Source organism: Tursiops truncatus, chromosome 16 (assembly GCF_011762595.2).
Source record: "Tursiops truncatus isolate mTurTru1 chromosome 16, mTurTru1.mat.Y, whole genome shotgun sequence".
Classification (NCBI taxonomy): Eukaryota; Metazoa; Chordata; class Mammalia; order Artiodactyla; family Delphinidae; genus Tursiops; species Tursiops truncatus.
The window spans coordinates 76,261,249-76,284,477 of NC_047049.1; the positions used below are offsets into that span (position 1 = coordinate 76,261,249).

General features: G+C 52.0%; 1 protein-coding gene across 4 annotated transcripts in view; it reads right to left on the reverse strand.

Moving 5' to 3' along the window:
- Nucleotides 1-23,229, reverse strand: part of MTR (5-methyltetrahydrofolate-homocysteine methyltransferase) — a 297,858-nt gene that overhangs the window by 181,205 nt on the left and 93,424 nt on the right. For all 4 annotated transcript variants that reach the window (XM_073793635.1, XM_073793634.1, XM_033841771.2 and 1 more), the window contains one exon: nucleotides 20,796-20,877. In XM_073793635.1, coding sequence (XP_073649736.1) covers nucleotides 20,796-20,877 — 82 coding nt within the window. The remainder of the gene's footprint in view (nucleotides 1-20,795; nucleotides 20,878-23,229) is intronic.

Genomic DNA, 23,229 nt, shown 5'->3' on the forward strand with positions numbered 1-23,229 from the left:
CTGTAACTCAGCGCTCACTGTTGCCCATTCATAGCAGCTATAACTCTCAGCGCTCTGTTGACCCTTCATTGTAGCTCTCACTAAATCTCAGCGCTCTCTGTTGCCCCTTCACACCAGCTCTATCTCGCAGCACACCCTGTTGCCCCTTCAACGCAGCTCTAACTCTCAGAGCTCTCTCTGTTTCCCCTTCACAGCATCTCTAACTCTAAGCGCTCTCAGTTGCCCCTTCAATGCAGCTCTATAACTCACAGCACTCTCTGTTCCCACTTTAACGGAGCTCTAAATCTCACTGCTCTCTCTTGCCCTTCAGAGCAGCTCTGACTAAATCTCAGTGCTCTCTATTTCCCCAAGGCAGCTTTATCTCTCAGCGCTCTCTATTGCCCCTTCACAGGAGCTCTAACTCTCACCGCTCTGTTTGCTACTTGAGAGCAGCTCTAATTCTAAGCGCTCTCAGTTGCCCCTTCACAGCAGCTGTAAACCTCAGCGAGCTCTGTTGCCCCTTCAACGCAGCTCTAACGCTCAGCGCTCGCTGTTGCCCCTTCCGTGCAGCTCTGACTAAATCTCAGTGCGCTGTGTTGCCCCTTCACAGAAACTGTCTCAGCACGCTCCGTTGCCCCTTCACAGCAGCTCTAACTCTCAGCGCGCTCTGTTGCCTTTCAGAGTAGCACTAAATCTCAGCGCTTTCTGTGGCCCCTTCACAGCAGCTCTAATTCTCAGAGCGCTCTGTTGCCCCTTCAGAGGAGCTCTGACTAAATCTCAGCGATCTGTGTTGCCCCTTCACAGCAGCTCTAAATCTCAGCGCTGTGTGTTGCCCCTTCACAACAGCTGTAACTCTCACCACTCTCTGTTTCCCCTTCACAGCAGCTCTAACTCTCACCCATCTCTGTTTCCGCTTCACAGCAGCCCTCACTCTCAACGCTCTGGGTTGCCCATCAACACAGCTATAACTCAGCGCTCACTGTTGCCCATTCATAGCAACTATAACTCTCAGCGCTCTGTTGACCCGTCATTGTAGCTCTGACTAAATCTCAGCGCTCTCTGTTGCTCCTTCACACCAGCTCTATCTCGCAGCACACCGTGTTGCCCCTTCAACGCAGCTCTAACTCTCAGAGCTCTCTCTGTTTCCCCTTCACAGCAGCTCTAACTCTAAGCGCTCTCAGTTGCCCCTTCAATGCAGCTCTATAACTCACAGCACTCTCTGTTCCCACTTTAACGCAGCTCTAACTCTCACCGCTCTCTCTTGCCCTTCAGAGCAGCTCTGACTAAATCTCAGTGCTCTGTTTCCCCAAGGCAGCTTTAACTCTCAGCGCTCTCTATTGCCCCTTCACAGGAGCTCTAACTCTCACCGCTCTGTTTGCTAATTGAGAGCAGCTCTAATTCTAGGCGCTCTCAGTTGCCCCTTCACAGCAGCTGTAAACCTCAGCGAGCTCTGTTGCCCCTTCAACGCAGCTCTAACGCTCAGCGCTCGCTGTTGCCCCTTCACTGCAGCTCTCACTAAATCTCTGCGCACTGTGTTGCCCCTTCAGAGCAGCTCTGAACCTCAGCGAGCTCTGTTGCCCCTTCACAGCAGCTCTAACTCTCAGCGCTGTGTGTTGCCCCTTCACAACAGCTCTAACTCTCACCATTCTGTTTCCGCTTCACAGCAGCCCTGACTCTCTACGCTGTGTTGCCCTTTCAACGCAGCTCTAACTCTCAGCGCTCGCTGTTGCCCCTTCAGTGCAGCTCTGACTAAATCTCAGCACGCTCTGTTGCCCCTTCACAGCAGCTCTAACTCTCAGCGCGCTCTGTTGCCCTTCAGAGTAGCACAGAATCTCACCGCTTTCTGTGGCCTCTTCACAGCAGCTCTAACTCTCAGAGCGCTCTGTTGCCCCTTCAAAGGAGCTCTGACTAAATCTCAGCGATCTGTGTTGCCCCTTCACAGCAGCTCTAAATCTCAGCGCTGTGTGTTGTCCCTTCACAACAGCTGTAACTCTCACCACTCTGTTTCCCCTTCACAGCAGCTCTAACTCTCACCAATCTCTGTTTCCGCTTCACAGCAGCCCTGACTCTCTACGCTCTCTGTTGCCCCTTCACAGCGGCTTTAACTCTAAGTGCTCTCAGTTGCCCCTTCACAGCAGCTCTAACTCTCAGAGCGCTCTGTTGCCCCTTCAGAGCAGCTCTGAACCTCAGCGAGCTCTGCTGCCCCTTCACAGCAGCTCTAACTCTCAGCGCTGTGTGTTGCCCCTTCACAACAGCTCTAACTCTCACCATTCTGTTTCCGCTTCACAGCAGCCCTGACTCTCAACGCTCTGTGTTGCCCCTTCAACGCAGCTCTAACTCTCAGCGCTCGCTGTTGCCCCTTCAGTGCAGCTCTCACTAAATCTCAGCGCTCTGTGTTGCCCCTTCACAGAAGCTCTCTCAGCGCTCTCTGTTGCCCTTCAGAGCAGCTCTGACTAAATCTCAGCGCTCTCTGTTTCCCCTCCACAGCAGATCAATCTCTCAGCGCTCTGTTTGCTTCTGCAGAGCAGCTCTAATTCTAAGCCCTCTCTCTCAGTTGACCCTTCACAGCAGCTCTAAACCTCACCGAGGTTCACAGCAGCTCTAACTCTCAGCGCGCTCTGTTGCCCTTCAGAGCAGCTCTGACTAACTCTCCGTGCTTTCTGTTGACCCTTCAGATCAGTCTGACTAACTCTCAGCGCTCCCGGTTGCCCCTTCACAGCAGCTCTAACTCTCAGCGCCCTGTGTTGCCCCTTCAACGCAGCTCTAATGCTCACCACTCTTTACTGCCCCTTCACAACAGCAATAAATCAGCGCTCTCCGTTGCCCCTTCACAGCAGCTCTAACTCTCAGCGCCCTGTGTTGCCACTTCAATGCAGTTCTAATTCTCAGCACTCTTTATTGCCCCTTCAGAGCAGCTCTAACTCTCAGAGCACTCTGTTGCCCTTCAGAGCAGCTCTGACTAAATCTCAGCGCACTCTGTTTCCCCAAGGCAGCTTTAACTCTCAGTGCTCTCTATTGCCCCTTCACAGGAGCTCTAAATCTCACCGCTCTGTTTGCTACTTGAGAGCAGCTCTAATTCTAAGCACTCTCAGTTGCCCCTTCACAGCAGCTGTAAACCTCAGCGAGCTCTGTTGCCCCTTCAACAGAGCTCTAACTCTCAGCGCTCGCTGTTGCCCCTTCAGTGCAGCTCTGACTAAATCTCAGCGTGCTGTGTTGCCCCTTCACAGCAGCTCTAACTCTCAGCGCGCTCTGTTGCCCTTCAGAGTAGCACTGACTAAATCTCAGCGCTTTCTGTGGCCCCTTCACAGCAGCTCTACCTCTCAGAGCGCTCTATTGCCCCTTCACAGGAGCTCTAACTCTCACCGCTCTGTTTGCTACTTGAGAGCAGCTCTAATTCTAAGCGCTCTCAGTCGCCCGTTCACAGCAGCGGTAAACCTCATCGCTCTCTCTTGCCCCTACAACGCAGCTCTAACTCTCAGCGCTCGCTGTGGCCTCTTCAGAGCAGCTCTGACTAAATCTCAGCGCTCTGTGTTACCCCTTCCCAGCAGCTCTAACTCTCAGCGCTATGTGTTGCCCCTTCACAACAGCTCTCTCTCCACTCTGTTTCCCCTTCACAGCAGCTCTAACTCTCACCAATCTCTGTTTCCACTTCACAGCAGCCCTGACTCTCTACGCTCTCTGTTGCGCCTTCACAGCGGCTTTAACTCTAAGTGCTCTCAGTTGCCCCTTCACAGCAGCTCTAACTCTCACCGCTCTGTTTCCGCTTCACAGCAGCCCTCACTCTCAACGCTCTGGGTTGCCCATCAACACAGCTGTAACTCAGCGCTCACTGTTGCCCATTCATAGCAGCTGTAACTCTCAGCGCTCTGTTGACCCTTCATTGTAGCTCTGACTAAATCTCAGCGCTCTCTGTTGCCCCTTCACACCAGTTCTATCTTAGCACACCGTGTTGCCCCTTCAACGCAGCTCTAACTCTCAGAGCTCTCTGTTTCCCCTTCACAGCAGCTCTAACTCTAAGCGCTCTCAGTTGCCCCTTCAATGCAGCTCTATAACTCACAGCACTCTCTGTTCCCACTTTAACGCAGCTCTAACTCTCACCGCTCTCTCTTGCCCTTCAGAGCAGCTCTGACTAAATCTCAGTGCTCTCTATTTCCCCAAGGCAGCTTTAACTCTCAGCGCTCTCTATTGCCCCTTCGCAGGAGCTCTAACTCTCACCGCTCTGTTTGCTTCTTCAGAGCAGCTCTAATTCTAAGCGCTCTCAGTTGCCCCTTCACAGCAGCTGTAAACCTCAGCGAGCTCTGTTGCCCCTTCCACGCAGCTCTAACGCTCAGCGCTCGCTGTTGCCCCTTCCGTGCAGCTCTGACTAAATCTCAGTGCGCTGTGTTGCCCCTTCACAGAAACTCTCTCAGCACGCTCTGTTGCCCCTTCACAGCAGCTCTAACTCTTAGCGCGCTCTGTTGCCCTTCAGAGTAGCACTAACTAAATCTCAGCGCTTTCTGTGGCCCCTTCACAGCAGCTCTAACTCTCAGAGCGCTCTGTTGCCCCTTCAGAGGAGCTCTGACTAAATCTCTAGTCTCTCTGGTGCCCCTTCACAGCAGCTCTAACTCTCAGCGCGCTCTGTTGCCCTTCAGAGTAGCACTGACTAAACCTCCGCGCTTTCTGTGGCCCCTTCACAGCAGCTCTAACTCTCAGAGCGCTCTACTGCCCCTTCACAGGAGCTTAACTCTCACCGCTCTGTTTCCGCTTCACAGCAGCCCTCACTCTCAACGCTCTGGGTTGCCCATCAACACAGCTATAACTCAGCGCTCACTGTTGCCCATTCATAGCAACTATAACTCTCAGCGCTCTGTTGACCCTTCATTGTAGCTCTCACTAAATCTCAGCGCTCTCTGTTGCTCCTTCACACCAGCTCTATCTCGCAGCACACCGTGTTGCCCCTTCAACTCAGCTCTAACTCTCAGAGCTCTCTCTGTTTCCCCTTCACAGCAGCTCTAACTCTAAGCGCTCTCAGTTGCCCCTTCAATGCAGCTCTATAACTCACAGCACTCTCTGTTCCCACTTTAACGCAGCTCTAACTCTCACCGCTCTCTCTTGCCCTTCAGAGCAGCTCTGACTAAATCTCAGTGCTCTGTTTCCCCAAGGCAGCTTTAACTCTCAGCGCTCTCTATTGCCCCTTCACAGGAGCTCTAACTCTCACCGCTCTGTTTGCTAATTGAGAGCAGCTCTAATTCTAGGCGCTCTCAGTTGCCCCTTCACAGCAGCTGTAAACCTCAGCGAGCTCTGTTGCCCCTTCAACGCAGCTCTAACGCTCAGCGCTCGCTGTTGCCCCTTCACTGCAGCTCTCACTAAATCTCAGCGCACTGTGTTGCCCCTTCAGAGCAGCTCTGAACCTCAGCGAGCTCTGTTGCCCCTTCACAGCAGCTCTAACTCTCAGCGCTGTGTGTTGCCCCTTCACAACAGCTCTAACTCTCACCATTCTGTTTCCGCTTCACAGCAGCCCTGACTCTCTACGCTGTGTTGCCCTTTCAACGCAGCTCTAACTCTCAGCGCTCGCTGTTGCCCCTTCAGTGCAGCTCTGACTAAATCTCAGCGCACTCTGTTTCCCCAAGGCAGCTTTAACTCTCAGTGCTCTCTATTGCCCCTTCACAGGAGCTCTAAATCTCACCGCTCTGTTTGCTACTTGAGAGCAGCTCTAATTCTAAGCACTCTCAGTTGCCCCTTCACAGCAGCTGTAAACCTCAGCGAGCTCTGTTGCCCCTTCAACAGAGCTCTAACTCTCAGCGCTCGCTGTTGCCCCTTCAGTGCAGCTCTGACTAAATCTCAGCGCGCTGTGTTGCCCCTTCACAGCAGCTCTAACTCTCAGCGCGCTCTGTTGCCCTTCAGAGTAGCACTGACTAAATCTCAGCGCTTTCTGTGGCCCCTTCACAGCAGCTCTACCTCTCAGAGCGCTCTATTGCCCCTTCACAGGAGCTCTAACTCTCACCGCTCTGTTTGCTACTTGAGAGCAGCTCTAATTCTAAGCGCTCTCAGTCGCCCGTTCACAGCAGCGGTAAACCTCATCGCTCTCTCTTGCCCCTACAACGCAGCTCTAACTCTCAGCGCTCGCTGTGGCCTCTTCAGAGCAGCTCTGACTAAATCTCAGCGCTCTGTGTTACCCCTTCCCAGCAGCTCTAACTCTCAGCGCTATGTGTTGCCCCTTCACAACAGCTCTAACTCTCTCCACTCTCTGTTTCCCCTTCACAGCAGCTCTAACTCTCACCAATCTCTGTTTCCACTTCACAGCAGCCCTGACTCTCTACGCTCTCTGTTGCGCCTTCACAGCGGCTTTAACTCTAAGTGCTCTCAGTTGCCCCTTCACAGCAGCTCTAACTCTCACCGCTCTGTTTCCGCTTCACAGCAGCCCTCACTCTCAACGCTCTGGGTTGCCCATCAACACAGCTGTAACTCAGCGCTCACTGTTGCCCATTCATAGCAGCTGTAACTCTCAGCGCTCTGTTGACCCTTCATTGTAGCTCTGACTAAATCTCAGCGCTCTCTGTTGCCCCTTCACACCAGTTCTATCTTAGCACACCGTGTTGCCCCTTCAACGCAGCTCTAACTCTCAGAGCTCTCTGTTTCCCCTTCACAGCAGCTCTAACTCTAAGCGCTCTCAGTTGCCCCTTCAATGCAGCTCTATAACTCACAGCACTCTCTGTTCCCACTTTAACGCACCTCTAACTCTCACCGCTCTCTCTTGCCCTTCAGAGCAGCTCTGACTAAATCTCAGTGCTCTCTATTTCCCCAAGGCAGCTTTAACTCTCAGCGTTCTCTATTGCCCCTTCGCAGGAGCTCTAACTCTCACCGCTCTGTTTGCTTCTTCAGAGCAGCTCTAATTCTAAGCGCTCTCAGTTGCCCCTTCACAGCAGCTGTAAACCTCAGCGAGCTCTGTTGCCCCTTCCACGCAGCTCTAACGCTCAGCGCTCGCTGTTGCCCCTTCAGTACAGCTCTGACTAAATTTCAGTGCGCTGTGTTGCCCCTTCACAGCAGCTCTAACTCTCAGCTCGCTCTGTTGCCCTTCAGAGTAGCACTGACTAAAACTCAGCGCTTTCTGTTGCCCCTTCACAGCAGCTCTAACTCTCAGCGCGCTCTGTTGCCCTTCAGAGTAGCACTCACTAAATCTCAGCGCTTTCTGTGGCCCCTTCACAGCAGCTCTAACTCTCAGAGCGCTCTGTTGCCCCTTCAGAGGAGCTCTGACTAAATCTCTAGGCTCTCTGTTGCCCTTTCACAGCAGCTCTAACTCTCAGCGCGCTCTGTTGCCCTTCAGAGTAGCACTGACTAAATCTCAGCGCTTTCTGTGGCCCCTTCACAGCAGCTCTAACTCTCAGAGCGCTCTGTTGCCCCTTCAGAGGAGCTCTGACTAAATCTCTAGGCTCTCTGTGGCCCCTTCACAGCAGCTCTAACTCTCAGCGCTATGTTTTGGCCCTTCACAACAGCTGGAACTCTCACCACTCTCTTTCCCTATCACAGCAGCTCTAACTCTCACCACTGTGTTTCTGCTTCACAGCAGCCCTCACTCTCAACGCTCTGGGTTGCCCATCAACACAGCTGTAACTCAGCGCTCACTGTTGCCCATTCATAGCAGCTATAACTCTCAGCGCTCTGTTGACCCTTCATTGTAGCTCTGACTAAATCTCAGCGCTCTCTGTTGCTCCTTCACACCAGCTCTATCTCGCAGCACACCCTGTTGCCCCTTCAACGCAGCTCTAACTCTCAGAGCTCTCTCTGTTTCCCCTTCACAGCATCTCTAACTCTAAGCGCTCTCAGTTGCCCCTTCAATGCAGCTCTATAACTCACAGCACTCTCTGTTCCCACTTTAACGGAGCTCTAACTCTCACTGCTCTCTCTTGCCCTTCAGAGCAGCTCTGACTAAATCTCAGTGCTCTCTATTTCCCCAAGGCAGCTTTATCTCTCAGCGCTCTCTATTGCCCCTTCACAGGAGCTCTAACTCTCACCGCTCTGTTTGCTACTTGAGAGCAGCTCTAATTCTAAGCGCTCTCAGTTGCCCCTTCACAGCAGCTGTAAACCTCAGCGAGCTCTGTTGCCCCTTCAACGCAGCTCTAACGCTCAGCGCTCGCTGTTGCCCCTTCCGTGCAGCTCTGACTAAATCTCAGTGCGCTGTGTTGCCCCTTCACAGAAACTCTCTCAGCACGCTCTGTTGCCCCTTCACAGCAGCTCTAACTCTTAGCGCGCTCTGTTGCCCTTCAGAGTAGCACTAACTAAATCTCAGCGCTTTCTGTGGCCCCTTCACAGCAGCTCTAACTCTCAGAGCGCTCTGTTGCCCCTTCAGAGGAGCTCTGACTAAATCTCTAGGCTCTCTGGTGCCCCTTCACAGCAGCTCTAACTCTCAGCGCGCTCTGTTGCCCTTCAGAGTAGCACTGACTAAATCTCCGCGCTTTCTGTGGCCCCTTCACAGCAGCTCTAACTCTCAGAGCGCTCTACTGCCCCTTCACAGGAGCTTAACTCTCACCGCTCTGTTTCCGCTTCACAGCAGCCCTCACTCTCAACGCTCTGGGTTGCCCATCAACACAGCTATAACTCAGCGCTCACTGTTGCCCATTCATAGCAACTATAACTCTCAGCGCTCTGTTGACCCTTCATTGTAGCTCTCACTAAATCTCAGCGCTCTCTGTTGCTCCTTCACACCAGCTCTATCTCGCAGCACACCGTGTTGCCCCTTCAACTCAGCTCTAACTCTCAGAGCTCTCTCTGTTTCCCCTTCACAGCAGCTCTAACTCTAAGCGCTCTCAGTTGCCCCTTCAATGCAGCTCTATAACTCACAGCACTCTCTGTTCCCACTTTAACGCAGCTCTAACTCTCACCGCTCTCTCTTGCCCTTCAGAGCAGCTCTGACTAAATCTCAGTGCTCTGTTTCCCCAAGGCAGCTTTAACTCTCAGCGCTCTCTATTGCCCCTTCACAGGAGCTCTAACTCTCACCGCTCTGTTTGCTAATTGAGAGCAGCTCTAATTCTAGGCGCTCTCAGTTGCCCCTTCACAGCAGCTGTAAACCTCAGCGAGCTCTGTTGCCCCTTCAACGCAGCTCTAACGCTCAGCGCTCGCTGTTGCCCCTTCACTGCAGCTCTCACTAAATCTCAGCGCACTGTGTTGCCCCTTCAGAGCAGCTCTGAACCTCAGCGAGCTCTGTTGCCCCTTCACAGCAGCTCTAACTCTCAGCGCTGTGTGTTGCCCCTTCACAACAGCTCTAACTCTCACCATTCTGTTTCCGCTTCACAGCAGCCCTGACTCTCTACGCTGTGTTGCCCTTTCAACGCAGCTCTAACTCTCAGCGCTCGCTGTTGCCCCTTCAGTGCAGCTCTGACTAAATCTCAGCGCACTCTGTTTCCCCAAGGCAGCTTTAACTCTCAGTGCTCTCTATTGCCCCTTCACAGGAGCTCTAAATCTCACCGCTCTGTTTGCTACTTGAGAGCAGCTCTAATTCTAAGCACTCTCAGTTGCCCCTTCACAGCAGCTGTAAACCTCAGCGAGCTCTGTTGCCCCTTCAACAGAGCTCTAACTCTCAGCGCTCGCTGTTGCCCCTTCAGTGCAGCTCTGACTAAATCTCAGCGCGCTGTGTTGCCCCTTCACAGCAGCTCTAACTCTCAGCGCGCTCTGTTGCCCTTCAGAGTAGCACTGACTAAATCTCAGCGCTTTCTGTGGCCCCTTCACAGCAGCTCTACCTCTCAGAGCGCTCTATTGCCCCTTCACAGGAGCTCTAACTCTCACCGCTCTGTTTGCTACTTGAGAGCAGCTCTAATTCTAAGCGCTCTCAGTCGCCCGTTCACAGCAGCGGTAAATCTCATCGCTCTCTCTTGCCCCTACAACGCAGCTCTAACTCTCAGCGCTCGCTGTGGCCTCTTCAGAGCAGCTCTGACTAAATCTCAGCGCTCTGTGTTACCCCTTCCCAGCAGCTCTAACTCTCAGCGCTATGTGTTGCCCCTTCACAACAGCTCTAACTCTCTCCACTCTCTGTTTCCCCTTCACAGCAGCTCTAACTCTCACCAATCTCTGTTTCCACTTCACAGCAGCCCTGACTCTCTACGCTCTCTGTTGCGCCTTCACAGCGGCTTTAACTCTAAGTGCTCTCAGTTGCCCCTTCACAGCAGCTCTAACTCTCACCGCTCTGTTTCCGCTTCACAGCAGCCCTCACTCTCAACGCTCTGGGTTGCCCATCAACACAGCTGTAACTCAGCGCTCACTGTTGCCCATTCATAGCAGCTGTAACTCTCAGCGCTCTGTTGACCCTTCATTGTAGCTCTGACTAAATCTCAGCGCTCTCTGTTGCCCCTTCACACCAGTTCTATCTTAGCACACCGTGTTGCCCCTTCAACGCAGCTCTAACTCTCAGAGCTCTCTGTTTCCCCTTCACAGCAGCTCTAACTCTAAGCGCTCTCAGTTGCCCCTTCAATGCAGCTCTATAACTCACAGCACTCTCTGTTCCCACTTTAACGCAGCTCTAACTCTCACCGCTCTCTCTTGCCCTTCAGAGCAGCTCTGACTAAATCTCAGTGCTCTCTATTTCCCCAAGGCAGCTTTAACTCTCAGCGCTCTCTATTGCCCCTTCGCAGGAGCTCTAACTCTCACCGCTCTGTTTACTTCTTCAGAGCAGCTCTAATTCTAAGCGCTCTCAGTTGCCCCTTCACAGCAGCTGTAAACCTCAGCGAGCTCTGTTGCCCCTTCACAGCAGCTCTAACTCTCAGCGCGCTCTGTTGCCCTTCAGAGTAGCACTGACTAAATCTCAGCGCTTTCTGTGGCCCCTTCACAGCAGCTCTAACTCTCAGAGCACTCTACTGCCCCTTCACAGGAGCTCTAACTCTCACCGCTCGGTTTGCTACTTGAGAGCAGCTCTAATTCTAAGCGCTCTCAGTCGTCCGTTCACAGCAGCGGTAAACCTCATCGCTCTCTCTTGCCCCTACAACGCAGCTCTAACTCTCAGAGCTCTCTCTGTTTCCCCTTCCCAGCAGCTCTAACTCTCAGCGCTATGTGTTGCCCCTTCACAACAGCTCTAACTCTCTCCACTCTCTGTTTCCCCTTCACAGCAGCTCTAACTCTCACCGCTCTGTTTCCACTTCACAGCAGCCCTCACTCTCAACGCTCTGGGTTGCCCATCAACACAGCTGTAACTCAGCGCTCACTGTTGCCCATTCATAGCAGCTATAACTCTCAGCGCTCTGTTGACCCTTCATTGTAGCTCTGACTAAATCTCAGCGCTCTCTGTTGCTCCTTCACACCAGCTCTATCTCGCAGCACACCCTGTTGCCCCTTCAACGCAGCTCTAACTCTCAGAGCTCTCTCTGTTTCCCCTTCACAGCATCTCTAACTCTAAGCGCTCTCAGTTGCCCCTTCAATGCAGCTCTATAACTCACAGCACTCTCTGTTCCCACTTTAACGGAGCTCTAACTCTCACTGCTCTCTCTTGCCCTTCAGAGCAGCTCTGACTAAATCTCAGTGCTCTCTATTTCCCCAAGGCAGCTTTATCTCTCAGCGCTCTCTATTGCCCCTTCACAGGAGCTCTAACTCTCACCGCTCTGTTTGCTACTTGAGAGTAGCTCTAATTCTAAGCGCTCTCAGTTGCCCCTTCACAGCAGCTGTAAACCTCAGCGAGCTCTGTTGCCCCTTCAACGCAGCTCTAACGCTCAGCGCTCGCTGTTGCCCCTTCCGTGCAGCTCTGACTAAATCTCAGTGCGCTGTGTTGCCCCTTCACAGAAACTCTCTCAGCACGCTCTGTTGCCCCTTCACAGCAGCTCTAACTCTTAGCGCGCTCTGTTGCCCTTCAGAGTAGCACTAACTAAATCTCAGCGCTTTCTGTGGCCCCTTCACAGCAGCTCTAACTCTCAGAGCGCTCTGTTGCCCCTTCAGAGGAGCTCTGACTAAATCTCTAGGCTCTCTGGTGCCCCTTCACAGCAGCTCTAACTCTCAGCGCGCTCTGTTGCCCTTCAGAGTAGCACTGACTAAATCTCCGCGCTTTCTGTGGCCCCTTCACAGCAGCTCTAACTCTCAGAGCGCTCTACTGCCCCTTCACAGGAGCTTAACTCTCACCGCTCTGTTTCCGCTTCACAGCAGCCCTCACTCTCAACGCTCTGGGTTGCCCATCAACACAGCTATAACTCAGCGCTCACTGTTGCCCATTCATAGCAACTATAACTCTCAGCGCTCTGTTGACCCTTCATTGTAGCTCTCACTAAATCTCAGCGCTCTCTGTTGCTCCTTCACACCAGCTCTATCTCGCAGCACACCGTGTTGCCCCTTCAACTCAGCTCTAACTCTCAGAGCTCTCTCTGTTTCCCCTTCACAGCAGCTCTAACTCTAAGCGCTCTCAGTTGCCCCTTCAATGCAGCTCTATAACTCACAGCACTCTCTGTTCCCACTTTAACGCAGCTCTAACTCTCACCGCTCTCTCTTGCCCTTCAGAGCAGCTCTGACTAAATCTCAGTGCTCTGTTTCCCCAAGGCAGCTTTAACTCTCATCGCTCTCTATTGCCCCTTCACAGGAGCTCTAACTCTCACCGCTCTGTTTGCTAATTGAGAGCAGCTCTAATTCTAGGCGCTCTCAGTTGCCCCTTCACAGCAGCTGTAAACCTCAGCGAGCTCTGTTGCCCCTTCAACGCAGCTCTAACGCTCAGCGCTCGCTGTTGCCCCTTCACTGCAGCTCTCACTAAATCTCAGCGCACTGTGTTGCCCCTTCAGAGCAGCTCTGAACCTCAGCGAGCTCTGTTGCCCCTTCACAGCAGCTCTAACTCTCAGCGCTGTGTGTTGCCCCTTCACAACAGCTCTAACTCTCACCATTCTGTTTCCGCTTCACAGCAGCCCTGACTCTCTACGCTGTGTTGCCCTTTCAACGCAGCTCTAACTCTCAGCGCTCGCTGTTGCCCCTTCAGTGCAGCTCTGACTAAATCTCAGCGCACTCTGTTTCCCCAAGGCAGCTTTAACTCTCAGCGCTCTCTATTGCCCCTTCACAGGAGCTCTAAATCTCACCGCTCTGTTTGCTACTTGAGAGCAGCTCTAATTCTAAGCACTCTCAGTTGCCCCTTCACAGCAGCTGTAAACCTCAGCGAGCTCTGTTGCCCCTTCACAGCAGCTCTAACTCTCAGCGCGCTCTGTTGCCCTTCAGAGTAGCACTGACTAAATCTCAGCGCTTTCTGTGGCCCCTTCACAGCAGCTCTAACTCTCAGAGCACTCTACTGCCCCTTCACAGGAGCTCTAACTCTCACCGCTCGGTTTGCTACTTGAGAGCAGCTCTAATTCTAAGCGCTCTCAGTCGTCCGTTCACAGCAGCGGTAAACCTCATCGCTCTCTCTTGCCCCTACAACGCAGCTCTAACTCTCAGAGCTCTCTCTGTTTCCCCTTCCCAGCAGCTCTAACTCTCAGCGCTATGTGTTGCCCCTTCACAACAGCTCTAACTCTCTCCACTCTCTGTTTCCCCTTCACAGCAGCTCTAACTCTCACCGCTCTGTTTCCACTTCACAGCAGCCCTCACTCTGAACGCTCTGTGTTGCCCATCAACACAGCTGTAACTCAGCGCTCACTGTTGCCCATTCATAGCAGCTATAACTCTCAGCGCTCTGTTGACCCTTCATTGTAGCTCTGACTAAATCTCAGCGCTCTCTGTTGCCCCTTCACACCAGCTCTATCTCGCAGCACACCCTGTTGCCCCTTCAACGCAGCTCTAACTCTCAGAGCTCTCTCTGTTTCCCCTTCACAGCAGCTCTAACTCTAAGCGCTCTCAGTTGCCCCTTCAATGCAGCTCTATAACTCACAGCACTCTCTGTTCCCACTTTAACGCAACTCTAACTCTCAGCGCTCGCTGTTGCCCCTTCAGTGCAGCTCTGACTAAATCTCAGCGCGCTGTGTTGCCCCTTCACAGCAGCTCTAACTCTCAGCGCGCTCTGTTGCCCTTCAGAGTAGCACTGACTAAATCTCAGCGCTTTCTGTGGCCCCTTCACAGCAGCTCTACCTCTCAGAGCGCTCTATTGCCCCTTCACAGGAGCTCTAACTCTCACCGCTCTGTTTGCTACTTGAGAGCAGCTCTAATTCTAAGCGCTCTCAGTCGCCCGTTCACAGCAGCGGTAAACCTCATCGCTCTCTCTTGCCCCTACAACGCAGCTCTAACTCTCAGCGCTCGCTGTGGCCTCTTCAGAGCAGCTCTGACTAAATCTCAGCGCTCTGTGTTACCCCTTCCCAGCAGCTCTAACTCTCAGCGCTATGTGTTGCCCCTTCACAACAGCTCTAACTCTCTCCACTCTCTGTTTCCCCTTCACAGCAGCTCTAACTCTCACCAATCTCTGTTTCCACTTCACAGCAGCCCTGACTCTCTACGCTCTCTGTTGCGCCTTCACAGCGGCTTTAACTCTAAGTGCTCTCAGTTGCCCCTTCACAGCAGCTCTAACTCTCACCGCTCTGTTTCCGCTTCACAGCAGCCCTCACTCTCAACGCTCTGGGTTGCCCATCAACACAGCTGTAACTCAGCGCTCACTGTTGCCCATTCATAGCAGCTGTAACTCTCAGCGCTCTGTTGACCCTTCATTGTAGCTCTGACTAAATCTCAGCGCTCTCTGTTGCCCCTTCACACCAGTTCTATCTTAGCACACCGTGTTGCCCCTTCAACGCAGCTCTAACTCTCAGAGCTCTCTGTTTCCCCTTCACAGCAGCTCTAACTCTAAGCGCTCTCAGTTGCCCCTTCAATGCAGCTCTATAACTCACAGCACTCTCTGTTCCCACTTTAACGCAGCTCTAACTCTCACCGCTCTCTCTTGCCCTTCAGAGCAGCTCTGACTAAATCTCAGTGCTCTCTATTTCCCCAAGGCAGCTTTAACTCTCAGCGCTCTCTATTGCCCCTTCGCAGGAGCTCTAACTCTCACCGCTCTGTTTGCTTCTTCAGAGCAGCTCTAATTCTAAGCGCTCTCAGTTGCCCCTTCACAGCAGCTGTAAACCTCAGCGAGCTCTGTTGCCCCTTCCACGCAGCTCTAACGCTCAGCGCTCGCTGTTGCCCCTTCAGTACAGCTCTGACTAAATTTCAGTGCGCTGTGTTGCCCCTTCACAGCAGCTCTAACTCTCAGCTCGCTCTGTTGCCCTTCAGAGTAGCACTGACTAAAACTCAGCGCTTTCTGTTGCCCCTTCACAGCAGCTCTAACTCTCAGCGCGCTCTGTTGCCCTTCAGAGTAGCACTCACTAAATCTCAGCGCTTTCTGTGGCCCCTTCACAGCAGCTCTAACTCTCAGAGCGCTCTGTTGCCCCTTCAGAGGAGCTCTGACTAAATCTCTAGGCTCTCTGTTGCCCTTTCACAGCAGCTCTAACTCTCAGCGCGCTCTGTTGCCCTTCAGAGTAGCACTGACTAAATCTCAGCGCTTTCTGTGGCCCCTTCACAGCAGCTCTAACTCTCAGAGCGCTCTGTTGCCCCTTCAGAGGAGCTCTGACTAAATCTCTAGGCTCTCTGTGGCCCCTTCACAGCAGCTCTAACTCTCAGCGCTATGTTTTGGCCCTTCACAACAGCTGGAACTCTCACCACTCTCTTTCCCTATCACAGCAGCTCTAACTCTCACCACTCTGTTTCCGCTTCACAGCAGCCCTCACTCTCAACGCTCTGGGTTGCCCATCAACACAGCTGTAACTCAGCGCTCACTGTTGCCCATTCATAGCAGCTATAACTCTCAGCGCTCTGTTGACCCTTCATTGTAGCTCTGACTAAATCTCAGCGCTCTCTGTTGCTCCTTCACACCAGCTCTATCTCGCAGCACACCCTGTTGCCCCTTCAACGCAGCTCTAACTCTCAGAGCTCTCTCTGTTTCCCCTTCACAGCATCTCTAACTCTAAGCGCTCTCAGTTGCCCCTTCAATGCAGCTCTATAACTCACAGCACTCTCTGTTCCCACTTTAACGGAGCTCTAACTCTCACTGCTCTCTCTTGCCCTTCAGAGCAGCTCTGACTAAATCTCAGTGCTCTCTATTTCCCCAAGGCAGCTTTATCTCTCAGCGCTCTCTATTGCCCCTTCACAGGAGCTCTAACTCTCACCGCTCTGTTTGCTACTTGAGAGCAGCTCTAATTCTAAGCGCTCTCAGTTGCCCCTTCACAGCAGCTGTAAACCTCAGCGAGCTCTGTTGCCCCTTCAACGCAGCTCTAACGCTCAGCGCTCGCTGTTGCCCCTTCCGTGCAGCTCTGACTAAATCTCAGTGCGCTGTGTTGCCCCTTCACAGAAACTCTCTCAGCACGCTCTGTTGCCCCTTCACAGCAGCTCTAACTCTTAGCGCGCTCTGTTGCCCTTCAGAGTAGCACTAACTAAATCTCAGCGCTTTCTGTGGCCCCTTCACAGCAGCTCTAACTCTCAGAGCGCTCTGTTGCCCCTTCAGAGGAGCTCTGACTAAATCTCTAGGCTCTCTGGTGCCCCTTCACAGCAGCTCTAACTCTCAGCGCGCTCTGTTGCCCTTCAGAGTAGCACTGACTAAATCTCCGCGCTTTCTGTGGCCCCTTCACAGCAGCTCTAACTCTCAGAGCGCTCTACTGCCCCTTCACAGGAGCTTAACTCTCACCGCTCTGTTTCCGCTTCACAGCAGCCCTCACTCTCAACGCTCTGGGTTGCCCATCAACACAGCTATAACTCAGCGCTCACTGTTGCCCATTCATAGCAACTATAACTCTCAGCGCTCTGTTGACCCTTCATTGTAGCTCTCACTAAATCTCAGCGCTCTCTGTTGCTCCTTCACACCAGCTCTATCTCGCAGCACACCGTGTTGCCCCTTCAACTCAGCTCTAACTCTCAGAGCTCTCTCTGTTTCCCCTTCACAGCAGCTCTAACTCTAAGCGCTCTCAGTTGCCCCTTCAATGCAGCTCTATAACTCACAGCGCTCTCTGTTCCCACTTTAACGCAGCTCTAACTCTCACCGCTCTCTCTTGCCCTTCAGAGCAGCTCTGACTAAATCTCAGTGCTCTGTTTCCCCAAGGCAGCTTTAACTCTCAGCGCTCTCTATTGCCCCTTCACAGGAGCTCTAACTCTCACCGCTCTGTTTGCTAATTGAGAGCAGCTCTAATTCTAGGCGCTCTCAGTTGCCCCTTCACAGCAGCTGTAAACCTCAGCGAGCTCTGTTGCCCCTTCACAGCAGCTCTAACTCTCAGCGCGCTCTGTTGCCCTTCAGAGTAGCACTGACTAAATCTCAGCGCTCTCTGTGGCCCCTTCACAGCAGCTGTAACTCTCAGCGCGCTCTGTTGCCCTTCAGAGTAGCACTGACTAAATCTCAGCGCTTTCTGTGGCCCCTTCACAGCAGCTCTAACTCTCAGAGCGCTCTGTTGCCCCTTCAGAGGAGCTCTGACTAAATCTCTAGGCTCTCTGTGGCCCCTTCACAGCAGCTCTAACTCTCAGCGCTATGTTTTGGCCCTTCACAACAGCTGGAACTCTCACCACTCTCTTTCCCTATCACAGCAGCTCTAACTCTCACCACGCTGTTTCCGCTTCACAGCAGCCCTCACTCTCAACGCTCTGGGTTGCCCATCAACACAGCTGTAACTCAGCGCTCACTGTTGCCCATTCATAGCAGCTATAACTCTCAGCGCTCTGTTGACCCTTCATTGTAGCTCTCACTAAATCTCAGCGCTCTCTGTTGCCCCTTCACACCAGCTCTATCTCGCAGCACACCCTGTTGCCCCTTCAACGCAGCTCTAACTCTCAGAGCTCTCTCTGTTTCCCCTTCACAGCATCTCTAACTCTAAGCGCTCTCAGTTGCCCCTTCAATGCAGCTCTATAACTCACCGCACTCTCTGTTCCCACTTTAACGGAGCTCTAACTCTCACTGCTCTCTCTTGCCCTTCAGAGCAGCTCTGACTAAATCTCAGTGCTCTCTATTTCCCCAAGGCAGCTTTATCTCTCAGCGCTCTCTATTGCCCCTTCACAGGAGCTCTAACTCTCACCGCTCTGTTTGCTACTTGAGAGCAGCTCTAATTCTAAGCGCTCTCAGTTGCCCCTTCACAGCAGCTGTAAACCTCAGCGAGCTCTGTTGCCCCTTCAACGCAGCTCTAACGCTCAGCGCTCGCTGTTGCCCCTTCCGTGCAGCTCTGACTAAATCTCAGTGCGCTGTGTTGCCCCTTCACAGAAACTCTCTCAGCACGCTCTGTTGCCCCTTCACAGCAGCTCTAACTCTTAGCGCGCTCTGTTGCCCTTCAGAGTAGCACTAACTAAATCTCAGCGCTTTCTGTGGCCCCTTCACAGCAGCTCTAACTCTCAGAGCGCTCTGTTGCCCCTTCAGAGGAGCTCTGACTAAATCTCTAGGCTCTCTGGTGCCCCTTCACAGCAGCTCTAACTCTCAGCGCGCTCTGTTGCCCTTCAGAGTAGCACTGACTAAATCTCAGCGCTTTCTGTGGCCCCTTCACAGCAGCTCTAACTCTCAGAGCGCTCTACTGCCCCTTCACAGGAGCTTAACTCTCACCGCTCTGTTTCCGCTTCACAGCAGCCCTCACTCTCAACGCTCTGGGTTGCCCATCAACACAGCTATAACTCAGCGCTCACTGTTGCCCATTCATAGCAACTATAACTCTCAGCGCTCTGTTGACCCTTCATTGTAGCTCTGACTAAATCTCAGCGCTCTCTGTTGCCCCTTCACACCAGCTCTATCTCGCAGCACACCGTGTTGCCCCTTCAACTCAGCTCTAACTCTCAGAGCTCTCTCTGTTTCCCCTTCACAGCAGCTCTAACTCTAAGCGCTCTCAGTTGCCCCTTCAATGCAGCTCTATAACTCACAGCACTCTCTGTTCCCACTTTAACGCAGCTCTAACTCTCACCGCTCTCTCTTGCCCTTCAGAGCAGCTCTGACTAAATCTCAGTGCTCTGTTTCCCCAAGGCAGCTTTAACTCTCAGCGCTCTCTATTGCCCCTTCACAGGAGCTCTAACTCTCACCGCTCTGTTTGCTACTTGAGAGCAGCTCTAATTCTAGGCGCTCTCAGTTGCCCCTTCACAGCAGCTGTAAACCTCAGCGAGCTCTGTTGCCCCTTCAACGCAGCTCTAACGCTCAGCGCTCGCTGTTGCCCCTTCACTGCAGCTCTGACTAAATCTCAGCTCGCTGTGTTGCCCCTTCACAGAAACTCTCTCAGCACGCTCTGTTGCCCCTTCACAGCAGCTCTAACTCTCAGCGCGCTCTGTTGCCCCTTCAGAGGAGCTCTGACTAAATCTCAGCGCTCTCTTTTGCCCCTTAACAGCAGCTCTAAGTCTCAGCCCTGTCTGTTGCCCCTTCACAGCAGCTCTGACTATCTCTCAGCCCTCTCTGTTGCCCCATCACAGCCGCTCTCTCACCGCTATCTCTTTCCCCTTCGCAGGAGCTCTAACTCTCACCGCTATGTGTTGCCCCTTCTCAGCAATGCTAAATCTCAGCTCTTTGTGTTGCCCCTTCACAGCAGCTCTAATTCTCAGCGCTGTTTCCCCATCAACGCAGCTCTAACTCTCAAGCCCTCTCTGTTGCCCCTTTACAGCAGCTCTAACACTCAGCCCCCTCTGTTTTCCCTTCCGAGCAGCTCTTACTGAATCTCAGCGATCTGTGTTGCCCCTTCACAGCAGCTCTAACTCTAAGCGCTCTCAGTTGCCCCTTCACAACAGCTGTAAACCTCAGCGAGCTCTGTTGCCCCTTCAACGCAGCTCTAACTCTCAGCGCTCGCTGTTGCCCCTTCACTACAGCTCTGACTAAATCTCAGCGCGCTGTGTTGCTCCTTCACAGCAGCTCTAACTCTCAGCACGCTCTGTTGCCCTTCAGAGTAGCACTAAATCTCAGCGCTTTCTGTTGCCCCTTCACAGCAGCTCTAACTCTCAGCGCTCTCTTTTCTTCTTCAGAGCAGCTCTAATTCTAAGCGCTCTCAGTTGCCCCTTTACAGCAGCTCTAAACCTCAGGGAGCTCTGTTTCCCCTTCACAACAGCTGTAACTCCACCACTCTGTTTCCCCTTCACAGCAGCCCTGAATGTCTGGGCTCTCTGTTGCCCCTTCACAGTGGCTGTAAGTCTAAGTGCTCTCAGTTGCCCCTTCTCAGCAGCTCTAACTTCCAGTGTTGTTTGTTGCCCCTTCACAGCAGCTCTAACGCTAAGCGCTCTCATTTGCTCCTTCAGTGCAGCTCTAACTCACAGCACTCTTTGTTGCCCCTTTAACGAAGCTCTAACTCTCAGCGCTCTCTGTTGCCCTTCAGAGCAGCTCTGACTAAATCTCCGCGCTCTCTGTTTCCCCTCCACAGCAGCTCTAACTCTCCGTGGTCTGTTTGCTCCTTCAGAGCAGCTCTACTTCTAAGCGCGTTCCGTTGCCCCTTCATGGCAGCTGTAAACCTCAGCGAGCTCTGTTGCCCCTTCAACGCATCTCTAACTCTCAGCAGCTCTGTTGCCCTTCAGAGCAGCTCTGACTAAATCTCAGCGCTCTGTGTTGCCGCTTCAACGCAGTTCTAACTCTCACCTCTCTCTGTTGCCCGGTCTCAGCAGCTCTAACTACCTCTCACAGCTATCTGTTGTCCCTTCACAACAGCTATAACTCTCAGTCCTCTCTGTTGCTTCTTCATAGCAGCTCTGACTAAATCTCAGCGCTCTGTGTTGCCCCTTCATAGCAGCTCTAACTCTCAGTGCTTTCTGTTGACCCTTCAGATCAGCTCTAACTCTCAGCGCTCTCTGTTGCCCCTTCACAGCAGCTCTATCTCTCAGTGCTCTCTGTCGCACCTTCACAGCAGCTCTGACTAAATCTCAGCGCTCTCTGTTGCCCCTTCATAGCAGCTCTAACTCTCAGCGCTCTCTGTTTTGCCTTCACAGGAGCTCTGAAACAACGCGAGGCCCACACTTACCACCACCACGCTCTTAGATGCGTCCAGGACGTGGATCACAGGCGCGCTGTATCTTGGGGCTATTTTAACTGCTGTGTGGGTTCTGAAAAGAGGCGTCAGGGAGAAAAACACATCCGTCAGGGCTGACAGTTCCTACACAAGTCTCGTTCAGAACCATTAGAGATAATGTGATTCTACAGTGCCTTCCAGAGAAAGATTTCAAGGTAGTTATAAATATTGAACTCCAAATTTCCCTTGGAAAATGAGAATGACTTTCTCCCCACCCTAAGAGGGGGAAGCCAAGGGGAAAAAGGCATGGATTTTTGGCCCAGACTACAAAGAAACCTAGGAGAAAATGAGAAGGATGGTGTCCTCAGCTCTCTGTACTAGCAGCCTGTCTGAAGTAAGGGAACGGACCGGCACAGGCACAGCACTTTGCTGTCATAAAGGTCAAGTGGCGTTTCTTCCTGCCGATGAGCTAGGCCTCCAGCCAGGAGCCCTGGAGAACCAGACACTGGCAGGGGCTACGGGTCACCACTCCCCAGCTGCTGCTCCCTGACCCCGGGAGACAATAACACCTCTCCACCTCAAGCCCACCTTGTACTTGTACAAAGGAGTCTTGGACCGTAAATAAATTCAACACAAAGTAACACAGAGAGGCCAAAGCAACAATATCTTATCCTAACACTAGCTCAGCCCCAAATCCCTTTTGCCAAACTTGAAAATGTCAGTTCTGAGGAAGAAACACCCTTTAATCCTTAAAATTACCTAATTTTACCACAGAATTGCCCTCTGATTGCTGAATGTTTATAGCAATAGCATAGGCTACACATCTGCTATTTCATTACGGAACATAACATATTAAAGTGAGAACTGAAAATGTATACACCCTACGCTACTGTAGTTAAACCAGGACCCTGAAGCTGGGACAGAAGTGTGAACTTTGCCACAATTCCACATAAAAGGGTGACAACAGTAGTTTCCACAAGATGGACAGTGTTCCCAGTCTTTTCTTCTCCTTCCTTCCCCCTTAATGTAGCAGCAACTTTCCCCAAGTCAGATACTTTCATATTCTTTCCCCTCAACTAAAATGTATTTTCATTTGGAAAGATGTCCAGAATATGCTACTTTATAAGGAAAAACTAAAGTAGCAAAACAGTATGTTTAATACAATTTTATTTTAAAAAGAAACAAAACAGGGCTTCCCTGGTGGCACAGTGGTTAAGAATCTGCCTGCCAATGCAGGGGACACGGATTCGAGCCCCGGTCCGGGAAGATCCCACATGCTGCGGAACAACTAAGCCCATGCACCACAACTACTGAGCCCATATGCCACAAATACTGAAGCCCGCAGGCCAAGAGCCCATGCTCCGCAACAAGAGAAGCCACCGCAGTGAGAAGCCCGTGCACCACAACGAAGAGTAGTCCCCGCTCGCCACAAGCAGAGAAACCCTGCACGCAGCAACGAAGACCCAATGCAGCCAAAAATAAACAAAACACTACCACCCTCAACCTGCCCCAACCAATCAACTTGTATATAAGTGTTTGTATATTTAGAAAACACAGAGAAACAGACATCAAAGAGTCAGCACTGGTTATACGGAGGTTAGAACTGGGACTGAAAGTGGGAAGGAAGAGACTAATTTTACTTTCCATTCCTCTGAATTGTCTGACATGTTCTAATAAGTGTGGATTACTGAGGTAATTTTTAAAAACCAAGAGAATATTAAAGGTGCATTATTTGTGTGAGTGTGTTTTTAAGAGGCTTCTAAGGGAAGGCTCTAAAGACTTATTCATAATGAGACAGACAAGGCCTCTAACATTTCACCTGTCCCCTTTCTAAGCATATTTCTGTGCATAAATAGGAAGCAAAGGTCTAAAGCCATAATCCACCAGAACTGGGCTGTGAGATGGAAGTTGAGGCCTAGGCCAGTTAGCGCAGGAGATGCCTTCTGGATTGGGAGGCCCACCAGCAGGGGGAGCTGCATCTCGGCCCTGGAGCAGCCTAAAGAACACCACTGCCTCCTCAGGACCCGTTTTGTGCCTATTGTGTGTTTGGGGACCGAAGATTCTGAAAATATCTTGGGTAGTCTATGAGGGAGTGAAGATTTTCAAACAGTAGGAAAAGTTATAAAGAAGATGTTGCTTCCAGTTTCAAAACACAAGTTAGACTCTGTATGCGTCCTCTTCCTCAGATGCTTCCTTAGTAACTTGAGACACACAAATATACCTCAGTCTTTCTTCTGCATGAAGTTCCCCCAGGAAACAATGTTTTAAGCCTGACGTAACTTCAGTGACATATCTTTTAAGGACAGCCAGTAAAATTTACAATGTTTAAATCAATATAATTGATATTTAGTAAGTATCCAAGGGTTCTCAGTGTAATTCTGGCCATTCTCTCTTTGATGATCTTCTGGGAAAGGGAACTGAGAAGAAATGGATGGATTTCATGATT